The 22,598-nt window shown below is 53.1% G+C and overlaps 2 protein-coding genes across 16 annotated transcripts in view; one reads left to right on the top strand and one right to left on the bottom strand.

Annotated features, from left to right (window-relative positions):
* The window catches only part of DBN1 (drebrin 1), a 41,268-nt gene extending 30,972 nt beyond the window's left edge, over positions 1–10,296 (top strand). For 3 of the 7 annotated variants that reach the window (XM_083428984.1, XM_083428987.1, XM_083428986.1), the window contains exons 8-15: positions 2,667–2,730; positions 3,022–3,081; positions 3,654–3,765; positions 6,012–6,155; positions 7,600–7,734; positions 7,850–8,592; positions 9,184–9,286; positions 9,459–10,296. In XM_083428984.1, the coding sequence (XP_083285110.1) occupies positions 2,667–2,730; positions 3,022–3,081; positions 3,654–3,765; positions 6,012–6,155; positions 7,600–7,734; positions 7,850–8,592; positions 9,184–9,286; positions 9,459–9,529 (1,432 nt within the window). In that variant the 3' untranslated portion in view covers positions 9,530–10,296. The remainder of the gene's footprint in view (positions 1–2,666; positions 2,731–3,021; positions 3,082–3,653; positions 3,766–6,011; positions 6,156–7,599; positions 7,735–7,849; positions 8,593–9,183; positions 9,287–9,458) is intronic. The other 4 variants (XM_083428985.1, XM_083428983.1, XM_083428988.1 and 1 more) reach the window with 4 other exon arrangements.
* Positions 10,297–10,941: 645 nt separating this feature from the next.
* PRR7 (proline rich 7, synaptic) lies at positions 10,942–21,462 on the bottom strand. 9 transcript variants are annotated; one of them, XM_083429003.1, is made up of 3 exons: positions 21,170–21,462; positions 12,540–13,624; positions 10,942–11,692 (listed from the first exon to the last, which is right to left on the bottom strand). In XM_083429003.1, the coding sequence occupies exons 2-3, from the start codon at positions 12,946–12,948 to the stop codon at positions 11,304–11,306; spliced, it is 798 nt and encodes a 265-aa protein (XP_083285129.1). In that variant the 5' UTR covers positions 12,949–13,624; positions 21,170–21,462; the 3' UTR covers positions 10,942–11,303. The 9 variants fall into 9 exon arrangements, with proteins under 9 accessions (XP_083285129.1, XP_083285132.1, XP_083285133.1 ...); XM_083429006.1 differs by having other exon boundaries at positions 12,618–13,624; positions 21,170–21,326; XM_083429007.1 differs by lacking the exon at positions 21,170–21,462 and adding an exon at positions 20,158–20,889 and having other exon boundaries at positions 12,540–12,853.
* Positions 21,463–22,598: the final 1,136 nt, after the last annotated feature.

Raw genomic sequence — 22,598 nt, 5'->3', positions numbered from 1 at the left:
GAAGCAAAAGTGGCCCTGTTTCATTGGCTGCCCTGTTGCTCCTCCCTCTGTGGATAGGCCTAAGTGCCTCTCAGTCCTTCCTGAATGTTATGCCACCAGTTGTGATGGTGGCAAGAGTCTGCTTGAACACAGCATGATTATTTAGTGCGGTTGGAGGTATATATCAGCCTCACCTCTTGCTGTTTTGAATTTAATTGCTCACGGAGCCATATACATGTTTACTGAATGTATTGCGCTGGTAATAGCTGTTTCCTCCAAAACATTCCTAGGGGGTAGGTTCAGCTGGGAGGTAGTGGCTGACCTGAAGTCATTCAGAGCGCTTCGTGGGGGAGTGGGGATTGGAACCTCCCCAATCCGCATTCTACTTCCTCTCCACAATACCAGTGGTTTTCAAGCTGTGTTCCATGGCATCTTGGGGTTCTTTGAAAGCCAGTGAAGATCATTAATGGCAGGCAATTACCCCTGAAAAATGGCTTGCCCACCGCTGCTGATTGTTCTCTGCCATGTTATGTTGGAGCACAGTCTTGCACTTCACACTGAGTAGAGGTGAGACCCCAAACTCCTGGCAGAAACCTGAGTGTGTTCTTCAGAAGGATTTCATGGCGGCAGCGGGGGGGGGGGGGCGCTAAGCAGTTGAGTTTGGAAAGAGCTCTCTCCTGCAGTCGAGTGCGGTAGAAAGCCGCTGCACAGCAGCACCCTGGCACAGTGCCCTTTCCCAGTTGTTTCTTCTCCCTTGTTGTAGGATCATCCAAAGCTTTCAATTTACAACAACAACAACAACTTTTTATTTATACCCCAACCATCTGGCTGGGTTTCCCCAGCCACTCTGGGCAGCTTCCAACAAAATATTAAAATACAATAGTCTGTTAAACATTAAAAGCTTCCCTGCCTTCAGATGTCTTCTAAAAGTCTGCTAGTTGTTTTTCTCTTTGACATCTGGTGGGAAGGCGTTCCACAGGGCGGGTGCCACTACTGAGAAGGCCCTCTGCCTGGTTGCCTGTAACTTGGCTTCTCGCAGCAAGGGAACTGCCAGAAGGCCCTCGGCGCTGGACCTCAGTGTCCGGGCTGAACAATGTTTACTTCTTCTGATGACAGAAGGGTTGGCTGCTTTGGTCAAAGCCATACCACTTTCCCTGTGTCCTACCAGAATAGATTGAAGAAACATCTGAAATTATAGGTCTTTGCCACCTCCTGCATATTCATTTGGGAGCAGAGGGAACCATGCAACAGTAGCCAATGTGCCTTTAATGGTTTCATCTTACATATGTGCAATAAACAGTCCCTGTTCTGTGATTTCCCAGGTTTATCAGGACTTCTGCAGCTCTTTGGAGGGCTGTGTGTGTCGGGTGGCAGTGCTGTTTCATAACTGCTGAACGATGACGGTCTCTGAAGTGAAGCACTTAAATCATTTTGCATTTGCATGAGTGGCAGTGATGAAATTTTAATAGAGAGATAGACTGGACCCAGCCTGGGCAGGACATATTTGGGCATACTTTCTCGTGTTGTGGTTTATATCCAAACAGCTATGGTAGGCTGGATTAAGAGTACAAGCACGTCGTCATTTTCATACACCACAGTGGTTCCTAGGTAGGTGAACATGCAGCAGACAGAATGCCAAGTGGTAGGATAAGAAATTGGAACACCTTGGTGAGCTGACAAGGTATGGAATGCAAAAGGCTAACATGTAAAGTGTAACACCTAAGAAAGGAAGCTCAGAAGGTAACCGTTTAAAAGTGGGAGACAGAAACTGGATGGGATTTGGAATGGGACACACTTGCAAAACATGGAGCGACAGGAGGCATTTAGCAGAGGGGCTCCCAGAACACAAGGCATAATAACCCCTCCAAATGTTCTTTTTATCACACAAGCATGATGATCTGTGCTCAAGATGGTATCAGGGCAGCTATATGTGATTCCGCTTTCAAAGTTGTTTGGGCTTGCGGAAGTTCAGAGGTGGACATGCTGCTTCATTTCCAGCTGGTGCATGCCCCATCGCTTCCTGCTGAAATCCTGCAACTTCTGGGATGGGCGGGTTGTCCTGCTTTGGTTGTGCTATAGCAAAAGGGTGCCCCTTCCTCCCGATGGCAATAGTGCAGCAGCACATGCAGTAGCATTGCCAAACAACTAATAAAGCGGAATGATGTGTGGGCTGTCCAGTATAAATCCACGGCTAATGCATTATTATTGCATCAAAGACACGATGCAGAAAATACCCGTAGGAAACAAAAAAAGGCCATGCTATCTGGAGGCAACCAAGAGATTTTTCCTGCTTGCTGGCAAAATAGGCACACAGCAAGCTTTAGAGTGGGCTCTAGAGACCAGTGAAAATGATTTAAGAGGCCTTGAAATAAGAGCTAATGGGGGAAATGGTGCATAATAAGGATTAAGTGAGGGTGCAACAGAAAATTTCAAATATACACAACTTTGGAATAAAGCTGGAGGTCAGATGGTTCTCCATGGTTCCTGAATGGATAAGGGTATCTTTTGACTGATTGGCTACTTCCTGCTGCTTTGCGAGGAAGGGTATTATTATTATTATTATTGATGTTAAATGTTAGAAAGCCAAGTCAGCCTGCGGCCTGTCCTGCCCAGGCCCCAGCATTCCAGTACCGGGATCTCTCAAGCCTTCTTTTCCTCCTCCTTCTCCTCCTTTCCCTTCCCACCAGGCGAAAGCAGCAGACCCTGGAGGCGGAGGAAGCCAAGCAGCGGTTGAAGGAGCAGTCCATCTTTGTAAGTGATGCTTCAAGAGCTTGGGGGAGGATTGCCCAGTTGTGCCACTGGCTCCCCCAAGGAGGTTGGCAGAGGTAGGGATTCAGCACCAAGGCTGGCTGGTGACATTGGGGACCCACTCTGCAGCCAGGGTGAGGACGCCTTGCTGCCCAAGAGCTCTTCCTCTCTCCAGCTTTGTGCTAGGCCAGGAGAATAACAGTAAAGCAAACAGACAGACAGACAGACAGACAAATGTAGGGTCTTCTGGTGTGGTTGAGGTGCCCTGGGGCTGACGCTGACCTCTCTCCCTAGGGGGAGCAGGAGGACGACGAAGACAGGCAGCAGCCCAAAAAGTCTGAGTCAGAGGTGGAGGTGAGTGCGGCCCCGGGGCACAGCATGCGTTGTGTAGGCAGCAGGACCTCCATGCACCCTACAGGGCTCTTGCTGCATGAGGGTTGTCGCGTTTGTGTGTGGAGAGTTTTGGCGGGGAGGGGGGGGCCTTCAATTCTGGCGACTGTTGTCCTGTGGAGAAGCTGGAGTGTGCTGTTGATGAGCGGAAGTCTGTGCTTAAGCAAGGCTGGGCATCAGTTCTCTCTCTGGGGAGCAAGGCGGGATCCCGGCTGTCCTCGTCTCTCCTCCTTTGCTTACATACATGTTCCATTTTGTCAGAAGAGGAAGACAGATTGTGGTGCTGTCACTTTTCTTTTTCGCCCCCCTGTCACTGTGTGCCATTGCTGCTGCTGGGGGTGGGGCATGGGGTGAGGGACACTGTTTGTGTGTGGCACGTATCATGTTTTGTCACTGTTGCCCTGGCAACTGCATGGGGAGGGGCAGCGCTGGGTGTGAGGGGGTTCGGGCTGGGTTTATGATGGGGTCTGTGTGGGCCTGTGGACTGGGCTGCCCTTGACCGTCTTCTCTCGCCTCTTCCCTTCGCATCCTGACAGGAGGCAGCTGCCATCATTGCTCAGAGGCCCGAGAACCCCCGCGAGTTCTTCAGGCAGCAAGAGCGAGTTGCTTCGGCCAGTTCAGAGACAGCCCCGCCCATCAACAGAACAGGTAGAGAGCCCTCGCCGGCGCTGCTTCAGGCAGGGAGTACAGAAAACGGGGGAATCAGGGTTGGTGGGGAAGCGGTCAGGAAGATTTCAGCAACCTGGTTTTTGTTTGGTTTTTGTTCTTGAATGGAAGGTGGGGCATTATACATCTCAGGGCAAAGCAGTGGGAGCATCCAGACACCTGGAAATGTCTGCTACGGATGATATGAGCAGATGGGGGGGGGTGTTTAAGGAAGCAAAAGCAAAATGCAAAAACCTCAGAAACATGACCAGAGGTCAGTTGAACACAGAATGAGGTGCAGAGAAGAGACATTCCCTCCTGCTGAGTCTCACCATAAGGAAAACAGCCAGCATCCTATGAAAGCCTGAAAAGTGGCAAATGCCTGACTATAACAAAAGACTTATGTCCTTTCTTATCACATATAACCAAGTTTTGCGTCCAATAATTTGATTAGGTGTTATTGTCGGATATATACATTCTAGTTCATATCTATTTAATTGTCCAAAATGGCAACAGTTTTGTCAGTTTTGGAGAACAGTAGAAATGAGATTTCCAGAGTTATCCTACGTCATTATCCAGCACATGGGGCTTAGAGTGAGACATCTGTGGCGCAGGTTGTCCTTCCTTTCTCTTGCGCAAGGCTCACAATATTGCTCCTGGATCAGGGGTTGCTGCTGATGCCAACGCCACACAAGGCATGTGTTTCTGGGCTGTGGATCAAATCTAGCATAGCTTGATTTTCAAGACAGGGTCTGGGGGATCATCTGTCTTTGAGGACACTATAGTGAACCTCTCATCCTTTGAGAAATTAACGTGGAAGCAAAAGATCATTTATCATGTAGTCATTGAGGTAGAAAACGTTCCATTCTGGGCTAAATCTCTATTGGCAGCCCGTCGTCACCACACCCTGCTTTCATGGTGTCTGGATCCTGCAGACAATTGGTTTCCCTGATGGGAAGTTTCCAAGTGGTGTCCATGCAGCAAAGTGGTCCTCCATCACCTCAGTTGCATCATCCCAGTCTGCGAGTGGCTCTGATGTTAGCTAGGCAGCAGGAGCTCTCAGTGTTATTTATCGAATTGGCCAGCCTTGGGGGGGATGCTCCGGCCTAGCAACCTGTTTCTGCCCTTGACAGTGCTGTCTGAAGAATGGTACTGCTGGGGTGGGCAGGTGAGCAAAGGGACACTAGGAATAAGCCAATGTAAACAAGACAGGGGCCCCAGAAATCCTGCCACAGTTTTTATTGCATCAAGCGAGTCTGTGTCTCTGTAGCCAGGAGGGAGAACCTGTAGCCCTCCAGGAGGTGTTGGGCTCCTTCAGCCTCAACCAGCATGGCTGATGATCAGAGGAGATGGGATGTGTAGCCTGATATTGTCTGGGAGGCCACAGGTTTCCCTATGGAAGAAACTGGACAAAAGAAAGCAGGGACAGCAGCGGGTGAGATTTTCTCTTGTGCTCTCTCCCACCCCAATTCCTGGCTGCTGCTTAGGACACACTTCTTGGCTGCGTGTGAGTTTTGTACAGCCCACCAGACCTGAGTAGGCCGCAGAACCTCCAGGCATTGTTTTGGCAAAGAGGCACAGAGACTCAGCGCTTTATTTGCAGCAGCCTCCACGGGTGATTCATGCTAGAGAACTCCTTTGCACCTCTGCTGTGGCTTTTTCTGGCTCCTTGGGCTGCCCACCGCAGAGGATGGCGCAGCTGCGACTATCCCTGCCTCAGGGCTTAGCATGAACTCTGCTCTCTGGAGCCCTCTGCATTACGGCTTTGGGTTCACACTTCTCTGTGATAGTTTGGGTTGACTCTCTATTGGGGACCAGGTTGCCAGTTGACGTAGGGACCTTGGCATGAACTCGTCTTCCCCGGCACCACTTGCGTATCCTGCCTCCGAGCTTCCTCTTTCTTTCCCGCTTCACTTTCTTGCACCGCCCAGCCTTCCTGATGCCATCCTGCCCCCTCCGCACTGCTCCAGCCTGGCCCTCGTGCCCCCCAGCCACTGCCTTTGCTTCCCCCCAGCCCCCCACCCTGCACTGCTGCCCCCAGGAGCCTCCTCCCACCCTCCTCCTTGCCTTTGCAGAGACCCGCCTCCCTCACAGTCTTCCCCTGCCTCCCCAGCCCCTCACGTGGGCCTTGCTTGCCCAGTGGCATGAGCAGGGGGGCGGGCGGGAGATGGAGTGGGCAGCTGGAGGGGAGACTGATCATTCTCTTCTGCTTTCTCTGTCTCCGTCCGTCTGTCTTGTCTTTCTCTCAGCAGGTCGTCTGCACTGTCCTTTCATAAAGACACCTGACAGTGGGCCGCCTTCCTTCTCCTCCTCCTCCTCCTCCTCCCCTCCACGGACTCCCTTCCCCTATATCTCTTGCCACCGCACACCAAACCTCTCCTCCTTCTTCCCATGTAGGTAGCCAGGCCCCGGCCGGGCTTTGGGGAGTCGGTGGGGGAGGCAGCTGCTTCGGGGGCCTTGCCCACCCGCCCCGCACCTTGTATCTTTGGCCACGCCCACTCTCACTCCGCAGGCATCTCTGAAAGGAAGGACTAAGAGTCCATGAGTGTCCGAGAAACACTGGCCCCACAGACTGGACCAGGGAAGAATCAGGGCACGGCCTGCTCTCTCTCGCGCTCCCTGCATGGCAGGAGTGTAGCCCCAGAAGAGCGGAGAGGGGCCTAGCGTTATGCTTCAGCAGCTACCGCCCTCGGGAGGGCTGGCTTTGTATATAAGACGGAAACTTCCCCTTTGGCGCCCCACATCTATGCCCCTGCCTGGTTCACCTTTTAAAAACAGCTTCAGTTAGGTAGGCCGCAACAGGGACTTCTCAACATCAGTAGCTACACCGTAAATCCAAGCATGGATTTGCAGGCCAGTGTATTGATGCCCTACAGGCAGGGTGGAGGCAGTGAACAGAGAGCCTCAAATGAAAACCAGTTAGGCCGATTGTGACTGTAGAACAGAGCATCCATTTCCCCAGATTACAAAAGGGGGAGCCAAAATCTATGTAAACAGAAGAAGAACCACACACACATATACACACACTGAGAAACAAACAGTATGCACACAGGCACACACACCATGCTGCAAGGGGCATGTTTCTGCTGGACCAGTTGCACTGCAGAACAGGGGGTGTCCCTGAACCAGGGTGTAGGGTGGATATACTGAGTGAACTCGGTTTGTGATGGGAGTACTAAGTCTGGGACAGGGATGACCTTCTAAAGTTGTCCCTTCACCTGATGTTTGCAGGGGGGAGGGGTGTTATGTTTTCCTGTAGACTCTGCTTCCAAAGATAGTAAAAAGGGGGGGGTACGTCCTAGTCTATAAAGGAGGGGGTGGGGAAACTGGCCTCCCAGTGTTTCTGGATTACAACTCCCATCATCCCTGAGCATTGGCCATGGTTGCTGTGGACAATGGGAGCTGGGAGAGCCACGGTTTCCTCATTCCCAATTTTAAGTGCCATTTGACATAGAGAACTTCAGGGCCCCCGGGGTTGTACATGACACATGAGTTCTGCCTCCACCCACTGCAAAAAAGGGCTTTTTTTCCTTCTTCACTCCTTCAGTTTCCAACACATTTGTCCGCAAAAAGTGAAGCGAAAACTTTATGCCATATAACTTGCTGTAGGGTTAGGGTCGCTTAAGGGCAACCGGTTAATTTTGTCGACTGGGTAAGTTGGGGAAACGGCACATTTCAGGAGGAGTTGGATCTTGGTGCCTTGTTGCCGTCGCTGTTGTTCAAACGGAGCTGCCCTGCGTGCTTGGGAGCGCAACTGGCGGGCCCTGTGGCTAGGGGGGTGTCGTGGCCTTTGACTTGTGGGCTCCCCACCTGAGTGCCCGTGTGGCTCCTTCACAGGCAGCCAGTCGGAAACGCACAGAAAGGTCTCTGCCTCCGCCAGTAGCCCCTGCGACTCCAGCACAGCCTCGACGCCTGTTGGGGAGCAGATTGAGCGGGCTCTGGATGAGGTAACGCAGCAGGGTGCATTGAAAGGTACGTGCAGCCCCCTCGCCCCTATGGCCTGCCCCTCTCCCGGGTCCTCGGGCTGCGGGCTCCCTCCCTCCAGGTCTGCTGAGGAACCTCCTCTCTCGCTTCCTCCCTGCTGCAGACTCCTCCAGCCCCAGCAGCGACGAGACAGCTGTGGCATCCGCCATGAGCTGGGCCCCTGCCAGCGTGGAGCCTCCGATGGAGAAGGCCGAGGAGCCCCCTGTGGGGGCCACAGCTTGGCAGGCAGCGGACTGGGCAGAGCCGCAGCAAGGCGGGGCTGGCCCCACGGAAGACCTGGTGTTTCCAGAGCCCAAAGACGAGCCTCTGTTCCCAGATGCCCCGCCTCCCAAAGAAGAGCCTCTGTTCCCAGCAGCCCCTCTGCCCATGCAGAGCGAAGGCGCCCTGGATCTGGGCGAGGCCTTTGGGTTCTCCCAGCCCCCCGCCCCGCCGTCAGAGAACATCCTCGACCTGTGGCAGAACGACAGCGCCGCAGCCGAGCCCACCCCTCCCGACGCCTGGGAGCTCCAGGGCGGGCCCCCCACCCCAGCCCCGTGGGACCTTCACGACGGGCCTCCCGCCGCCACCCCCATGCTGGTCGAGGTGGATGCCCCCCCAGGGGCAGTGGAGCCCCCGCCCTCCGCCAGCCTCCTGGAAGACAACCTGTTGAACTTCAACGACCTTCCCGAGCCCCCGGCCACCTTCTGCGACGCTGAGCAGGACGAAGAGCCGGCCAGCATCATTGCCATCGAGGGGCTGCACCAGATGACCCTCAGCTACCAGCACGCCCTGCAGGAAGCTTCCGGGGTGCACCAAGAGCCCCAGCTGCTCACCAACGGGGAGACGGCCCAAAAGGAAAGCACGCAGGTGAGGAGGGGGGCGCTCAGGCTGGCAGCAGGGCCTGGGGAGCACTTCTGAAAGCTCCTGGCCCTGCCTTGCAGATCAAACAGGATCATGAGATACCACAGCTTGCTGCTGCGTGTTCATTTAAAGTGTGTTTCCTTTGGGCCCTGCCACTGGAGAAGTAATAATAATTTTGTTTATATGCTGCCCAACTGAGTTGCCCCAGCCACCCTGGGTGGCTTGCAACAAATTAAAACACCAAGCACAGTAAAACATCAAACATTAAAAACATCCCTATGCAGGACACATCTTCTTTCATGTCTTATTTATACACGCAGAGGCAAAACATTTGTTTATTTAGTAACGTTGAAGAAGAATGATGATGCTTAATATATGCACCTTGCTGCAGTCTTTAGACCATGCATGTTCCATGAACTTTTGGACCCTTTCACACGTGCTAGCTCATGGGTAGCTTGAGCATTTTACTTCTCAGGCCTTTGTTGTCTGAGAGTACAAAACCAGAAAGTGATTGTTGCTCTGGGTTAACTGGGAAGGGAAAGAATAGGGACACCTTCCAAAGCACAGCACATGCCACCTTTTGCTTTTCTCTTCCAGACCAGTGAGGGTTATTTCAGCCAATCACAAGATGAAGACTTTAACCAATCAGAAGAACCATCTGCTAAAGCTCCTCCTCCAGTGTTCTACAATAAGCCCCCAGGTGAGGCTCAGGGATGGATGGGCAGGTGGGAGGGAGGATGGGAAGATCTACCTTTGTGCTTCCTCTTCTGGGGACCCCTAGAAGAGCGGGCTTTGGGGATCACCCCTTTTCAAAGGGGGGGAAAGAGCCAGCCACCCTCCCTCACAGATCATGCATTTGATTCCCCCCTCAGAGATTGATATCACCTGTTGGGATGCGGACCCAGTGCCAGAAGACGAGGAGAACTTTGGGGGCAGCGTTTAAGGCCAGCTCCCCTGCCCGACTCCTGTATCCTGCACCCAGCGAGCCCAGCGAGTGCAAGCCTGGAGCAGCCGCAGTGAGGGCCTGGTGCCTGCTTGCTCCGTATTGTAGCCCTGCGGTCCAGGGCCTAAGATTGTGCCCCAGCCAGACAGGATATTCTCCATGGTACTCCGGGGTAACTTTTTCCAGCTCTCTTTCTCTTTCTCTCTCTCTCTCTTCTCCCTGTTTTTCTAATGTTGTCAAATAGGAAACGTGTAAATCTGCCTGGTTCCCCCTCTTTGTTGGTAGCTTCCCTGCAGATCCTTCCCCCTCCCAATTGCCTCTGCCCATTGGGTTTTTTCTGACACCCCCCCCCCCCAAATGCCATGTATGCCATCTGGGTTGATCTCCTGTGAGTGCTGCTCTTGGGGGTGGGTGGGGAGGGTCGCTTCCTCCTCTCAGACTCTGCCCAGAGTTTTGAGTATTTTGCACGAATTTAAAATAAAATATGGCAATAAAATGGCCCTTGTGTGGGCAAGGCTCTGGCTCCCATCCCCCCACTTCTCTGTTTGGTCCCCCCCAACACACACCTGAGGCACCCAGGGAAGCAAAGGAGAGCCCCGTCCATCTCTGGGCTCTAGCAGCAAGGAGCTTTCCCCCCTCCAGAGTTCTGTGCCCAAACGCCCCTCTTGTTTCAGAAATAAGCCCATTTCAGACCCTTCTCCTTAGGCCTTTATTTGCCCTGAGAGCCTGGGACAAGGGGAGACTCTGGGTGGGCTCTTCCCCCCCCCCTCCAAAAAACCCTTTCCTCTTTCCCTACCCTCTTTCCTCTTTCATTCCATGCTTGGTTTCCTTTCTCTCACGTACAGTAATTGTTTTTTTGAAAGCACAAATTCTGTAACAGCAATGTGCTTATGTATGTTAATAAATAAATTGATTCCAAGCAGGGCAGCTGGCTTTGTAGTACAGGGTGCCTTTTTTTTTTTTTTTTTTGCTTTCAAAGGTGGGGCAGGATTAATGAGGCAACGCAAGACTACCGGGTGGGCATATTCCACAGACACAAAACAGCTGATTTCTTATTCAGAGTTTTTTCAGTAGCTGCTTTTAAGGGCCAAAAATGTACTTTGATGGGGTAGGGGTATGAAAGCTGAGGGGAATTATTATTTTAAGCAATTGGAACACTTTGAACGTGGCATTGTGTGGTCTGGAGTGGGCCCTGCATGAAGTCATAGCCTGAGCAGAACTCACCACTAGATGTCGCTGCCAACAAAGGAATGTGTTTCTGGAACATGCCCAGGCCTCCATCCTCCTAATTCTGTGGGATTATTTAGGAATGGGGTTGCTTCACTTCCTGCCACAGTGCACATGGGACTCTTTAAAAGCACAGCACACCCACCGTTTTCGCAGCACAGACTCATCAACCACCCAGCACCAGGTTTGTAATAAATCAGGTTCCACAAACTTTTATTATTTTCAAAATGTAACAAACGAAAAATAGGAAACGAACCCAAAGGCCCCCTTGCAGTCAGCACCAACAGAGCCTGTAGCGGGCCCAGAAAAAGGGAAGTGGGCGAGATGGGGAGACCAGCCCCAATCTCACCCTGGTCAGGAGGTCAAAGAGCAACTGGGAGGGGGGATCTTTGCACTGCGAGGGCTCATGGCCCAGACATGGCTGGAAGGCTCGGACTGAGAGGCTTGGTGGCGGCTCCCGCAGACCAAGGGAACAAACAGGCTGCCGGGATCCTCCAGCTTGTGTGCAGCAGCAGCCACAGTCCCACCCAGGGCGTGGCATGGCATGCTAAACTGCAGTAGTCCTGCCAAACAAAGGCATTGAGACGGGCAGGTGCCAGGGCCCCGGCTCATAGCTGTCTCTGGCGCTGAATTCTGAGTCTGTCCAGCTGGGGAAGATGCGCTGCGAGTGCTCAGCCTCCAAGTAGAGGTTGGTGCAGGTGGGGCCCCGGCTGGCTGTGCTGGGCAGGTGGAGCCCTGAGCTGTAGCCCCGGTCCAGGAAGAGGGGCTTGTAGCTGGGCGGCTGCTCCTGCTTCTCCGGCTGCTCGTGGCTCAGGAAGGGGGTGGTGATCTTGCGGTACAAGCCGCGCGTGTCCGTCAGCACTTCGCTGTAAGGCGGCGGCGGCTCGGCCATCAGCACTGCTTCCTCGTAGCAAGGTGGCTTGGATGGATCTGGTTCTGCAAGCAAAGCAATCACAGTGACCGAGTGCAAGGTACTGATACAGTTAAGCGTGCCATCCCACCATTGCCTGCTCCCTTCCCCCCAGGCATACAAAATACAAGCTCACCCGTCCCAAGCAAGGTTTGGGGAGAGACAGAGACACAAACACCCTAAGCTCTATTATCACAACCCAAGAGCTGGCTACAACCACAGACCTACACTTCACAGGCAAGCAAATGGGATCAGGGATAGTGCAAGACTTTGGATACACGGAATGGGCATTCTGACCTCACTTTCCTCTTAAATAAGCCTCCTGAGATCCTGCCCACTTCAGCTTCTCCACCCCCATCATTCAGACACAGGTCCAGCACTAAGGGCCTTCTGGCGGTTCCCTCACTGCGAGATGTGAATTTATAGGGAACCAGGCAGAGGGCCATTTCTGCAGTGGCACCCACACTGTGGAACACTCTTGTGTCAGATGTCAAGGAAATAAACAACTATCTGACTTTTAAAAGACTTCTGAAGGCAGCCCAAAGCAATGTTTTCTTTCATCCCTTCATATTTTGTTGGAAGCTGCCATTAAGGGAGCTGAAACTTTGCAAGCTCTGGGTGAATAGCAGCTCAGTCTGAAGGCTGAACCCTTTCAGCCTACTGGAGGCAGCTTTGGCTCCCTTAGCTGTAGCTCAGTGGTGGGGCATCTGCCTTGCATGCAGAAGGTTGCAGGTTCAATCCCCAGCATCTCCAGAGAGGGCAGAGAGACTCCTGCGTGAAACCCTGGGGAGCCCCTGCCAGCCAGTGCAGCCCGTCCTATGCTAGATGAACCAATGGCCTGACTTCCTCTGTTCTAGCCAGCCAGCTACCCACCTGCAGAAGCAGTGCTCCTCGCAAATGCGACTGTATTCTGCACCAGGAGTGGGCTCAGTCCCCTTCGGGTGCCCTTACCATGCCTGCAGCTCCACGGCCTCGGGGGTGGGAGGTGAGGGCGATGGGGCTCGATCCGGAGTCGGTGAGGTACCGCGATGCCCGGCGGGTTCCTGATGTACCCGCCCCCGTAGCCGGAGCCCCCATAGGCAGGGCCCCCATAGCCCTCGTAGTGGAGGGGCTCCATCTCCAGGGTGCGCAGGTGCTGCTCTCGCAGCCGCTCCTCCTGCCGCCGCTTCATGCGCCGCCGCAGGTAGCTGCAGAAGCAGCATAGCAACACAATGAGCCCCCAGATCAGCCAGAAGCCGGCAAAGCAGGTGAGGAAGGTGTAGGTGCCGTGGGACATCACCATCTTCGCTCCGGAGGACTGGCAGAGGTTTCGCCCTACGAGCTTTGAAGCCAAGGAGTTTATTCAGTTCCAGCTTTGGGGGTGGGGGGTGGGCAGGAGACTCTTTCTCTCTTTCCCCCACTTTTGGGTCTTCTGCAAAGAGGCTTAGTTCTGCGGGTGCCTTTGCCTGCTCTGCTTCCTCCCTTGCTGCCCAGTCATGTTGATGGGATCACAAGCTTCCCCTCTGCTCTCCTTGTACGTCCAGTTTCTCCTTTTCCCCAAAGATTGTGCAGGGTGCTCTCTCTCAGCCGCAGTACAATCCAGGGGCCACCACCAACAGGGCCCTGCTTCAGTCAAGGCAGTGGAAGCAGGGTCTGCAGCAGCTCAGCCCCTTGTGAGTTACGCGGCCTCCCGGAGGTGCTCCACAACTGCAGCCATGGAAGAGGTTGGCCGGAGACTGGGGCGCAGGCTTGGGCCTTTCACGGAGAGGGGGGAGTTCTGGCTCCTAAAGGAGCCCAAGGGAGGAAAGGAGAGTGCTGGGAAGGCTCATGGGCACGGCCTGTGCTCTCTTCTTCAAACGCCTGAGTTCTTGGATACTTGGGGTAACACGACCAGTAACACCAGCACCCAGCCCAACTTCTTCCCATTGCTGGCTCGGGGCTTTGCAGGGCCAACAGCACTTCCGACAGGAGCTCGCTCCCTGCAAACAGACAGACAGACAATGCCATTGATTGTAGGAGGGGACAGAAAAGGGCTATTTTGCAGAACCCACCCTGCCTGCTCTAAGCCTTTCCCCAGCTAACGAGCACAAGCCACTGGTGGTCCAATGAAGGGGTGTAGAGCTTAGACCCTGACTGCAAACACTGCCCTCCCCTTGAACACAAAAGCCTGCGGCTTGGCTTGGCTTGGCTTCCCACCAGTTGCAACTGCAAAGTAAAGGGGAGGAAAGATTTTGGTTAAATTGGGTGTATTGTACAGCCTCCCACCCCTGTCCAGCAATCTAAGCCTGTGACTACCAAGTGGGCATGTGCCCACTTTCATGCAGCCACAGTACTGCCCACACACTCACCATCACATGCGCCCACTCTCATTCATGCACTGAACACTCACAGATCAGGCTGGGCTTATGGCATTCAGGCATGCTCTTTGCACAGGTTGTAACCAAAGCTGTGGGCCCCCATCGCCATGGCCATTTCCGACTGAGGCGATAAACTGCCAGGGATGGAGCAAACCCAAATTCCAGACCTGCTGCTGCTGCTGTGGCAGTGAAGGGAGGACTCACGAAACAGCAGGGCACAAAAGGGAGAGGCCAAGAGAAGACAGCAAAGCACAAGTACCAGAGCACTACCTCACTTGTCCTCCTGATGGCACTGCTAGCCCAACAGCACTCCTCTGCTCATCCACAAACCATCACAGAAGCCTCCTGCCCACACATGTCACAGCTTCACCCCTCAAGGGACTGCTCTCCACATGGCACATCACACGCCACTGCCAAGATGTGTGCTGATTCCTCCTTCTCTGCCTTGGCTTACCCCCTACCCCCAGGTAATAGATGCCAACCAACAACCTCCCATTCCTAGCAAAGCTGTTTCCAGTGCAGCTTAGGGACCACTAAGCGTGAAGTAGGTTGCCCTGAGCTAAAACTGAACTTTGACACTTGCATCAGGTAAAGGCCCCACCATCAGCTACATCTCCACCCTCCTCCTGCCTGCTTAGTTCATTGCTTGTTAGTTCTGAGGTCTGCCAGTAGCTAGAGCATCATAATCCAAGGCAAGTAAGTACGTTATTCCCAGGATATTTCATAAATGAACCCCATTTCAGGATATCACAATCACTCCAGAGGGAAAGTTCCTCCTGCATGTGTACTGCAGCGGATCACAAGCTGTGGGGATGAGGTGATCTGAATCTTGCCTTTGCACACTTAGGCTGCATTCTAGACAGGCACACATGCAGCAAGAGGTATTCCCCATTCCACCCAGGCAAGCAGAGGAGGAGGCTGCAGAACAGGGCAGCAGGGGGCGTGGCCTAGGCAGGAAGGGTGCAACCAAGGGCCAGGTAGAGAGGCCTGTTGTTGCCCACTTTTGGCTAGTGTGCACCCTATTTAACTTGGGAATCTCTGTAAGCACCGTTCATGGAATGGCCTTTCAAAGTGTCACCAGAGCTTCCCCAAATGTTAACAGGACCTATTTGGGATTAGACCTTTCTGAGTAACTCTGTACTGAGGAACAACTCCATTTCTCCTTACTGAGGAGCCTTTAAAAGTATCTCACTGTCACCTCAAACCCAGCTGAGAGGGTATTCCCCACCATATCAAGGCATTAAGAGATAAGCCTGCAAGCTTTTATTATTGCTTACACTAAGCCAGCCTTCTTATCAGAGCCCAAACCAGCAGCTAAAACTTAAGAAGTGGGCTGAGCTTCAGCCTACTGTGGATCTCCCTCACGTTACCGAGAGCCCCTGTCAGCTGCCAACCCTGTCGGTGTGTTTTAAATGTACAGAGCAGGAGCGCAGGATCGGCAGCCATTAACAGTTAAGGTTAACAGCTAGTAACTAAGCTGTGTTCCTGGATCTGTTCTCTTGCTTCACATCAGGTCAGATCAAGGCCAAGCATTCTTTGTAAGAAGCCCATCAGTCAACAAGCGCTGAGTGCTCTGTCAGAAACAGGGATCGTGGTCTGAGTAGGCTGCTGTTTACCTTCCACCTGCCTGCCATACATCATAAGGCAGGTGCAAATCAATACCAGTAAGCATTAAACTATTTAGTCAGAAGAGACACCACAGGCCACCCAATCACAGAAAATGCCTGAAATGTCAGTCTTCTAGCCTCAATACAGCTGACCACTGCTTAATGTCTTCCTCATAATGGCCCTATACTAAAGTTTTGGGTTTGAATGGGCCCTTTTGCCACCTGTGTGGTGCTTCTCTGGATCCTTCCCTTTGTTATTATCCATATTCTAAGGCAGTAGCCCCAAAATATTCCATCTGGGACTCAGCCAACTGAACTATATATTACCTTGAGCTATAGGCCTTCTGAATCTTTGACAAGGTACATAGATAAGCCTTTCTACTTATCTATGTGCAGGCCCATTATTAAAAACACAAATTACATTAAGACTGTCAAGTTTACATTCACAAGTGGTGGCCACAAGTTAGAAGAGAAAAGGAAGTCTAACTGGGTAAGCAGGAGGGTGGCTGAATCCACACAGGAAATGAAACAGCCCGTGAAACATGGGCTGAGTGGGAATGTCCTTTGTCCCTTCTTTGAATGCACGTGTCCCAGTTGGTGGCTCCATCAAGGAAGTGTGATGGAGCTAAAACAAGCCCAGGAAGAACAACTTTGCAGCTGCCAATATGGCAGCAACAGGGGAGATTGCCAAGATGAAGTCAAACTCCCCCCCCCCTTCCTCCCGGTTTACTCTTCCCTAAAATCTGCTAATTAAAAACAGGATTTTCTAAGGAACTACAAACTTTCAGCATGATTAGGTCAACAGCAAACTGACATTAACTAAATGCCCACAAAAAAAGCCTGCAAATTATCACCTTGTACAAGGGTGAAATTTGTTAATGGGCACTGACTTCAGCTTTCTGGGAAGACCAGATTTTATGTTTAAAGTATGTTTCTAACCTTTATTGCCATGAAGGCAGGCTTGTAAGGTTAAGCAACGTGTCACGAGAGACTGGTTAAGTGGTTAGAGTACTGGGATAGGGCCAGAGAAACCAGGGTTCAAATCCGCACTCAGTCAGGAAACTCGCTTGATTCAGCTACTATCCTATATCCTAGCCTAGCCCACTGGGTTGTTGTGAAGAAAAAATAGCAGAGGGGGAAGGTATGTGGCTCTGAGTAACACGGAGGAAAGCAGAGAAATAAATGTAATGAATAGACGGGGGGGGGGGGAATCCATGAAATTTCAAAAGCCACAGTGGGAGATGAACAGGATATTCAGTTGCCAGGGAGAAGATTTACAGGGTTGTGCATAGCTCTCTGCACCTTCCCATTGGTTAGAAGAAAGTATAATGCAAAATGACCCAAAAAATCTCCCAGGAGATCTAAAAAAAGAAAAATGGTAATAAGAAAACCACTGACAATTTTGTTCTCCTTGATGGTACCTCAAAATATGCCATCTGAGAGAGCCCACCTCATTTTATCCCATTTTGGCTCACCTGGGTGCTTGCTTTGATTTGCATAATTGTACAAAGATTCAGCTTTCCTAGAATTAACTGAGTGCAAACACAAACACACACACACACACACACACAACCTGCTTCCGAAGAAGTATAGAATTGCAGACACTTTCTAAATGCAGAGCACAGAGAACTCTGTAACAAAGACAAGGTCACAGTGCCAGACCTCCACCTGGGACAACCTTGGTACTCGGTGAGATTGCTGGCTGCTGGCCAGAAGGAAGAGGTCACAGAGCTGCCTAGATCTCCCTGAATATTCTGCTGCACATGAGAACAGTATAATCCCAGCAGAGACCAGTGCAATATTCATACACCTGCAGGACAAAAAGCTCCAGTTACAGGTGGCCATACACCAGTGACCAATATACGCCTCTGCTGGGAGGTAATAGCGGGAGAGGGGCATTGCTTGTGAGCTTCCCAAAAGCAACTGGGTGGCTACTGTGAGAACAGGAAGCTAGAGTAGATAGGCCTCTGGTCTGATCCAGCAGGGATCTACTTGTGTTTCAAGTGAACCTACTATATGACCCTGTCTTAATGATCCCACGGTCCTCAGTACCAAGGTCTTCTCAAGGCAACGCCTCCACCAGCAGCCTTAACATCCTGTTTAAGATACTTAATAAAAACCGTCCATTCCAGCAGAGAAGGCCAGGATGGTTCTTGCAAATGTAGCTCATCTTTACCTATAAATATCCTTTCTGTGTGTGTTTTTAGAAGTCCCTAATAAGATGAGGATGGGTATGGATACATGCACCTCCGTATGTGATTGAGGGTTTCTGCATAGAAAGCATTGCCACTGGTGATGCGGGAGGGAATTGCAACAGGGCCTGTGCAGGGCTCCCCGAGACTCCAGTGCCTCCCCTCCTCCTCAAATAGGAGAGAACAGCTACGCCTGTGCTGGGCAATGCAGATCCCAGCCTCAAATCACGACAATAAATGTCAAGTAAAGACTTAGCAGCACCTTGGCAAGGACTCCTCCACAGCATGAATCTGGCCTCGTGCAAGGCTGGCATCTACGGGACACTGAGATGACTGGTGTGCTGTGTTGGCTACGGCTGCTGGAGGGGTGGGGGTTGGGAGGGAGGGAGGAGCACTGCATCAAAAGGACTAGTCCACCTTAAAAGCACAGGCTGCCAATCCATCTAGAACAGGGACTGCTCTGGCCTGCAGCTGGAACCTCTGGTGATTCTGGAGCACTGGGCTTCCTTGCCTCTCCAATGTCAGATGCACCATTTGTGGGCATGAGGCCTTCCCTTCCCCATTCATCTTCAGACATATGCTTAGGACACATGTTGGCTTCTGAAGATAGGGTGCCTTTACAGGTAATATGTCCCTACCAGGACTGTTAACAGGCTGTGGCTTCTTCTTGCACACCAGCTTTGCTCATCCATGCAGATGACACCAACAGCCCTTGTGCACAAGTAGGTTACCGTACATACATTCCTGGGCAGCAGTGTGTGTGTGTGTGTGTGTGTGTGTGTCCACACTGAATGGGAAACTGAACAAGCTCTCAATTATTTTCTCTGATAGCACAGAGGGCACCTCAGATTCAAGGCAAGCACTTCTTACAAAGGCATTTTCCTACCTAGCCACCACTACAGAAGCTCCCAAGCTTAATTTAAATTAAAGCATGAAGTCAAACAGACCACTGAGCATGGACATCTGACCCTCTGGCAATCCACAGCCATGCACACAGCCATCCACGCCTAAAGTGGGCATCCAGGAACCACAATGGCTTCCAGGGGCACTTAATTTCTGCTGTCTCCTGCCTGATAAGCTTTACAAGTTGCCCTAAAAGACCCGACTCCTGATCGTGACCACGTGAGGCAGCCTGCAAAGGTTACTGGTGTCCTGCTTTTCCATCTTCCAGGATCAAGATGCAGCCTAGAAAGCAAATTCCAGGGCTGAGCCCAGGCATAAATTAAACCCTGGAGGTCAGGGTTAACACACTGACATCTTTTTAGCCGCTGTCTGTCACCCAAAGGAAGCTGCCTTATACTAAAATCAGACCACTGATCTGGCTCAGTGTTGCCTTCACAGACTGACAGTAGCTGAAGTTCCTTGGCCAAGTGTTTTGGTGGGGCACAGAAATTAGTATCAGAGCAAGAATAACTGGGGAACAAGGACCATGGCCAGATCTCTCAACTGAGCTATGGGTGCCTCCTTCTCTTGAAGGATGGGGAGGGGGGGCATTTATCTGTTTTGTTTTTCTAGAAGGCCGATTAACCCTGTCCACTCAAAACACTAAAGCAACCATCTGACGCTGCTTGCATTTGGGGAAACCCCGTGGGCCTATGCAAGGCCCTCCGACTCTGCCCTGTCTTGGTGCATGATGACCACCGGTGCTTACAGCTAGCTTAAGATGCTTCCCACCTCTCGGAATAGTGTCTTTACTGTGGCAGTGCCCATTATCATCCACCCTACCCCGCAAACACAGCGGCTCCAGCCAACATGAGAGGCACCGATCCTGAGCTGAATGCACCTACCAAGCTGGCGTTGCGAAGAGGCGGCTTTTGCGCGCGCACACACACCAAACGCACACACGCACACCCCACAACGCAGAGATGGGTGCGCGCTCAACCCAGGCAGGCGAGAGCGCGCAGGACTTCTCTCCTGCCCCCCCCCCCCGCGTTCCTTCCCCAACCTGCCAACCGCCTCCTAGCAAGTCCATTGCCAGCGCCGGGTGACGCCGCCACGTTGTTCCCCAGCTATGCCAAGTCCCCAGGTGCTCAAGCAACAGGAGGCGCCAAAGCTGCAACCCCGGAGGGTCTTCCCTGGGGTCGCCCCGCTCGCTTGGGGGCGAGCAGACCATCAGTCCTGTCTCCTGGCACCTTAAGGGGCAGCTGCACGTGGGGAGAGGGGCGGCCGGCCGGGCCCCTTCCGCCAGTTGTGGGCAGCTGAGCGGTAGGGGAGAAGAGAGCAGGAGACAGGCAGCTAAGCGCAGAGGAGCCTCGGTTGGCAGGTGGCTGGTGCTGCTGCCGCCGCCGCCTCCACCTCCTCGCCTCGCTGGGCCCCCGGTGACTCCCACAGGGTCTCTCGCCTTTTTCGTTCTCACCGTCACTTCCAGCGCCGAGATCAGGGATCGCCCGCAGGAGCCCCATCTCGGGAAGCCGGCAGAGCCATCCCTTCGGCTTCGGTGTGGCGTGGAGCGGGGCTGGGGCTGGGGCAGGCGCGGCCAGGAGAACGCGGCGTCAGGCGTGTGGGCTGCCTCTCGCCTTGCCCATTGCCCGACGCGGCAGCTCCACGCGGGCGGTGCCGGGCTCTCCCTTTGTCTCCTCCGCCGCCGCCGCAAGCGCTCGCGCGTCTCTTCCTTTCTTCTTTCTTCTCTCTCCAGCTCCTGCCTCGCTCGCTCCCTCGCTTGCTCTGCGGGCCCCGCCCTCTGGCTCCTCCCTCCGGCGGCGGCGGCGGCCCTCGCCAGCCTCTTCCTGCCCACTTCGGGGGGCTTGCAGCCTCGTGGGGACGGCGCGCGGGTCTTTCCTAGGAGAAACCCCGGGACTCCAAGGCCGTCCGGAGTGGGATGCGGTGGGGGTCGCCGGGAGGGCGACCTAACTAGCGTCAAACAGCAGTGGCAGCAGCGCCTGGGGCTCGCTAATCTTGGGGGCTCCTTTGCTTGCTTGCTTTTTTTTTTTTTTTTGCTCCTCGTTGGAATTTCCTGCCGGGATTCGCTTGGCTCCCTCGCTGTCCTTTCCGATCCGGGCGGGCTTCTCCCTCTCCTCCCGACGTCACGACTGTAGCCTCGGCACGTCAGGGCCAAAGCGGGGGGCGCAGAGGTGGGGAGAACGCCAGGCAGCAGGGAAAGTCCGGCAAAAGCACCTCCGAGGCCTCGTCCCTCCCAGCCCCACCCCCCGAAGAGAAATCCGTGATCTCTCCCTCCTCGCTTCCCGAGCCAAGAATAGTCCCTGGAACCGAGGCCTTGATTCATAGCCTCCTTCCCCCCACCTCCGCCACCCTAACGCACACAGACGCAAGAGGAAATCTATTCCTAGGCTCTGGTCTTGGTGAGCAGCAACACAGCAAAGCCTCAAGAAAGCAGAAAAGGCTTGGGTTGGGGGAGACCCCCGGGTTACCTAAAACCGCACGTGCCGCGCTGAGGTGTGCTGGGAAGACGCACATGCTGCAGATCCCCTGCTATTCTCAAATCTGGGTTCTGGAGGCCCCCTGTAGATAGACAGATGCCTTCTTAATGTGGCATGGCCTTTCCCTCCTCTTCTGGAATGCTCAGTGCAGGTGCCCAGTTAAGTGAATCATATGTCGAAAGTCTCTCCTAAAATGGTGCAAGATAAGGGTTAACAATGGCAAGCCCATGCCCAAATTTGCCCTTCCCCTACCTGGCCCCCTCTCCTTCTTAACCCAAATGTGAAGGGTGGGTATGAAAGGAGGGGTGGGTGTAGCAAAGGGAGGCCTCCAGTGGAATGTAGCATGGCTTGGCCAGCAATCCGACACCTTGTTCAAGAGAGGGTGCTTCCCGACTGCTGCTGGTTTTTGCGGTGGGATAATCACACACTATACTGGCACAAATCCCAGGTCATACATGGAGGTCTTGTGCAACAGATCCGCTCCCCCCAAAGCTGGTGACTTACTGCTATAAAGAACAAGTCAGGAATTTCAATAACCCTTGCTTTGTGGTTTTCAGCCACCATTTCTGCCCATTCTCTAACCTCCTTGCAGATCGTCTGGGAGGTGTGAGGGATATTTACTAACTAGGGGTTGTGAAGTCTCTCTTCACCCCTTACAAACACCCAACCTGCCAGCACGGCAGAGCCTGGCCTTTAACCACTTGCACACCATCAAGCGCAGAAGTTTTTTAATGTTTCGTTTGTAAAGACCCAAATAGCTGTTTGGAAGAGTCACTGCACCACTCTCCCTGGGTGCTCTGTTCCTCATGATGCCGGCTGTGTTTTATGCTAGGCCCTTTCACCCCATGGACCAGAGAGGGCTGGCAATAGTGACTGGGTCATTGTTACTGGAGGATTTGCAAGGAGCCCTGTGGAAGAGCCTGGGGCTGGTCAGCAATGCCTCCTCCCCTCAGCCATGTGCTCTCTGCAGAGCTGACAGTTGTCATTCCTGACTGCAGAGAAGCAAGCGGGGTGGGGTGCGGGGGGGGTGCGCACACACCATGGCAGCAATAATGCAGCCTGCAGGCCTCTCTGTGCTGCTGTCATGGTGACAGAGCCGGGAGAAACACACGAAGCTGCCACTCAGTAGTACTTAATGAAAAGTGTCGTGCCAGCCTGGCGAAGCCTGGGGAAGGGGAGCTGTGAGGAGTCCTGTCAGGGAAATGTAAGTGGACAGATAACCTTGTCACCTCACCACAGGGTAGGGGCAAAGCAAGGGTATTGGGACTTGGGTATGGATCACCCTAAAGGAAATGGCGAGGAAGGGAGACAGTGGACACACATAGGAAGCTGGCTTGAAACTTGAGTCAGGCCATTGTTGCTCAGTGTTGACTGGCAGTGGCTCTCCAGGCTTTTAGATGAGGGACAGTCCCTCAGGATG

Source organism: Podarcis tiliguerta, assembly GCF_965153285.1.
Source record: "Podarcis tiliguerta genome assembly, chromosome: 2".
NCBI classification, from domain to species: domain Eukaryota; kingdom Metazoa; phylum Chordata; class Lepidosauria; order Squamata; family Lacertidae; genus Podarcis; species Podarcis tiliguerta.
The sequence above is the reverse complement of the archived record's forward strand: the minus strand, read 5'-3'. Positions and strand labels throughout refer to the sequence as shown.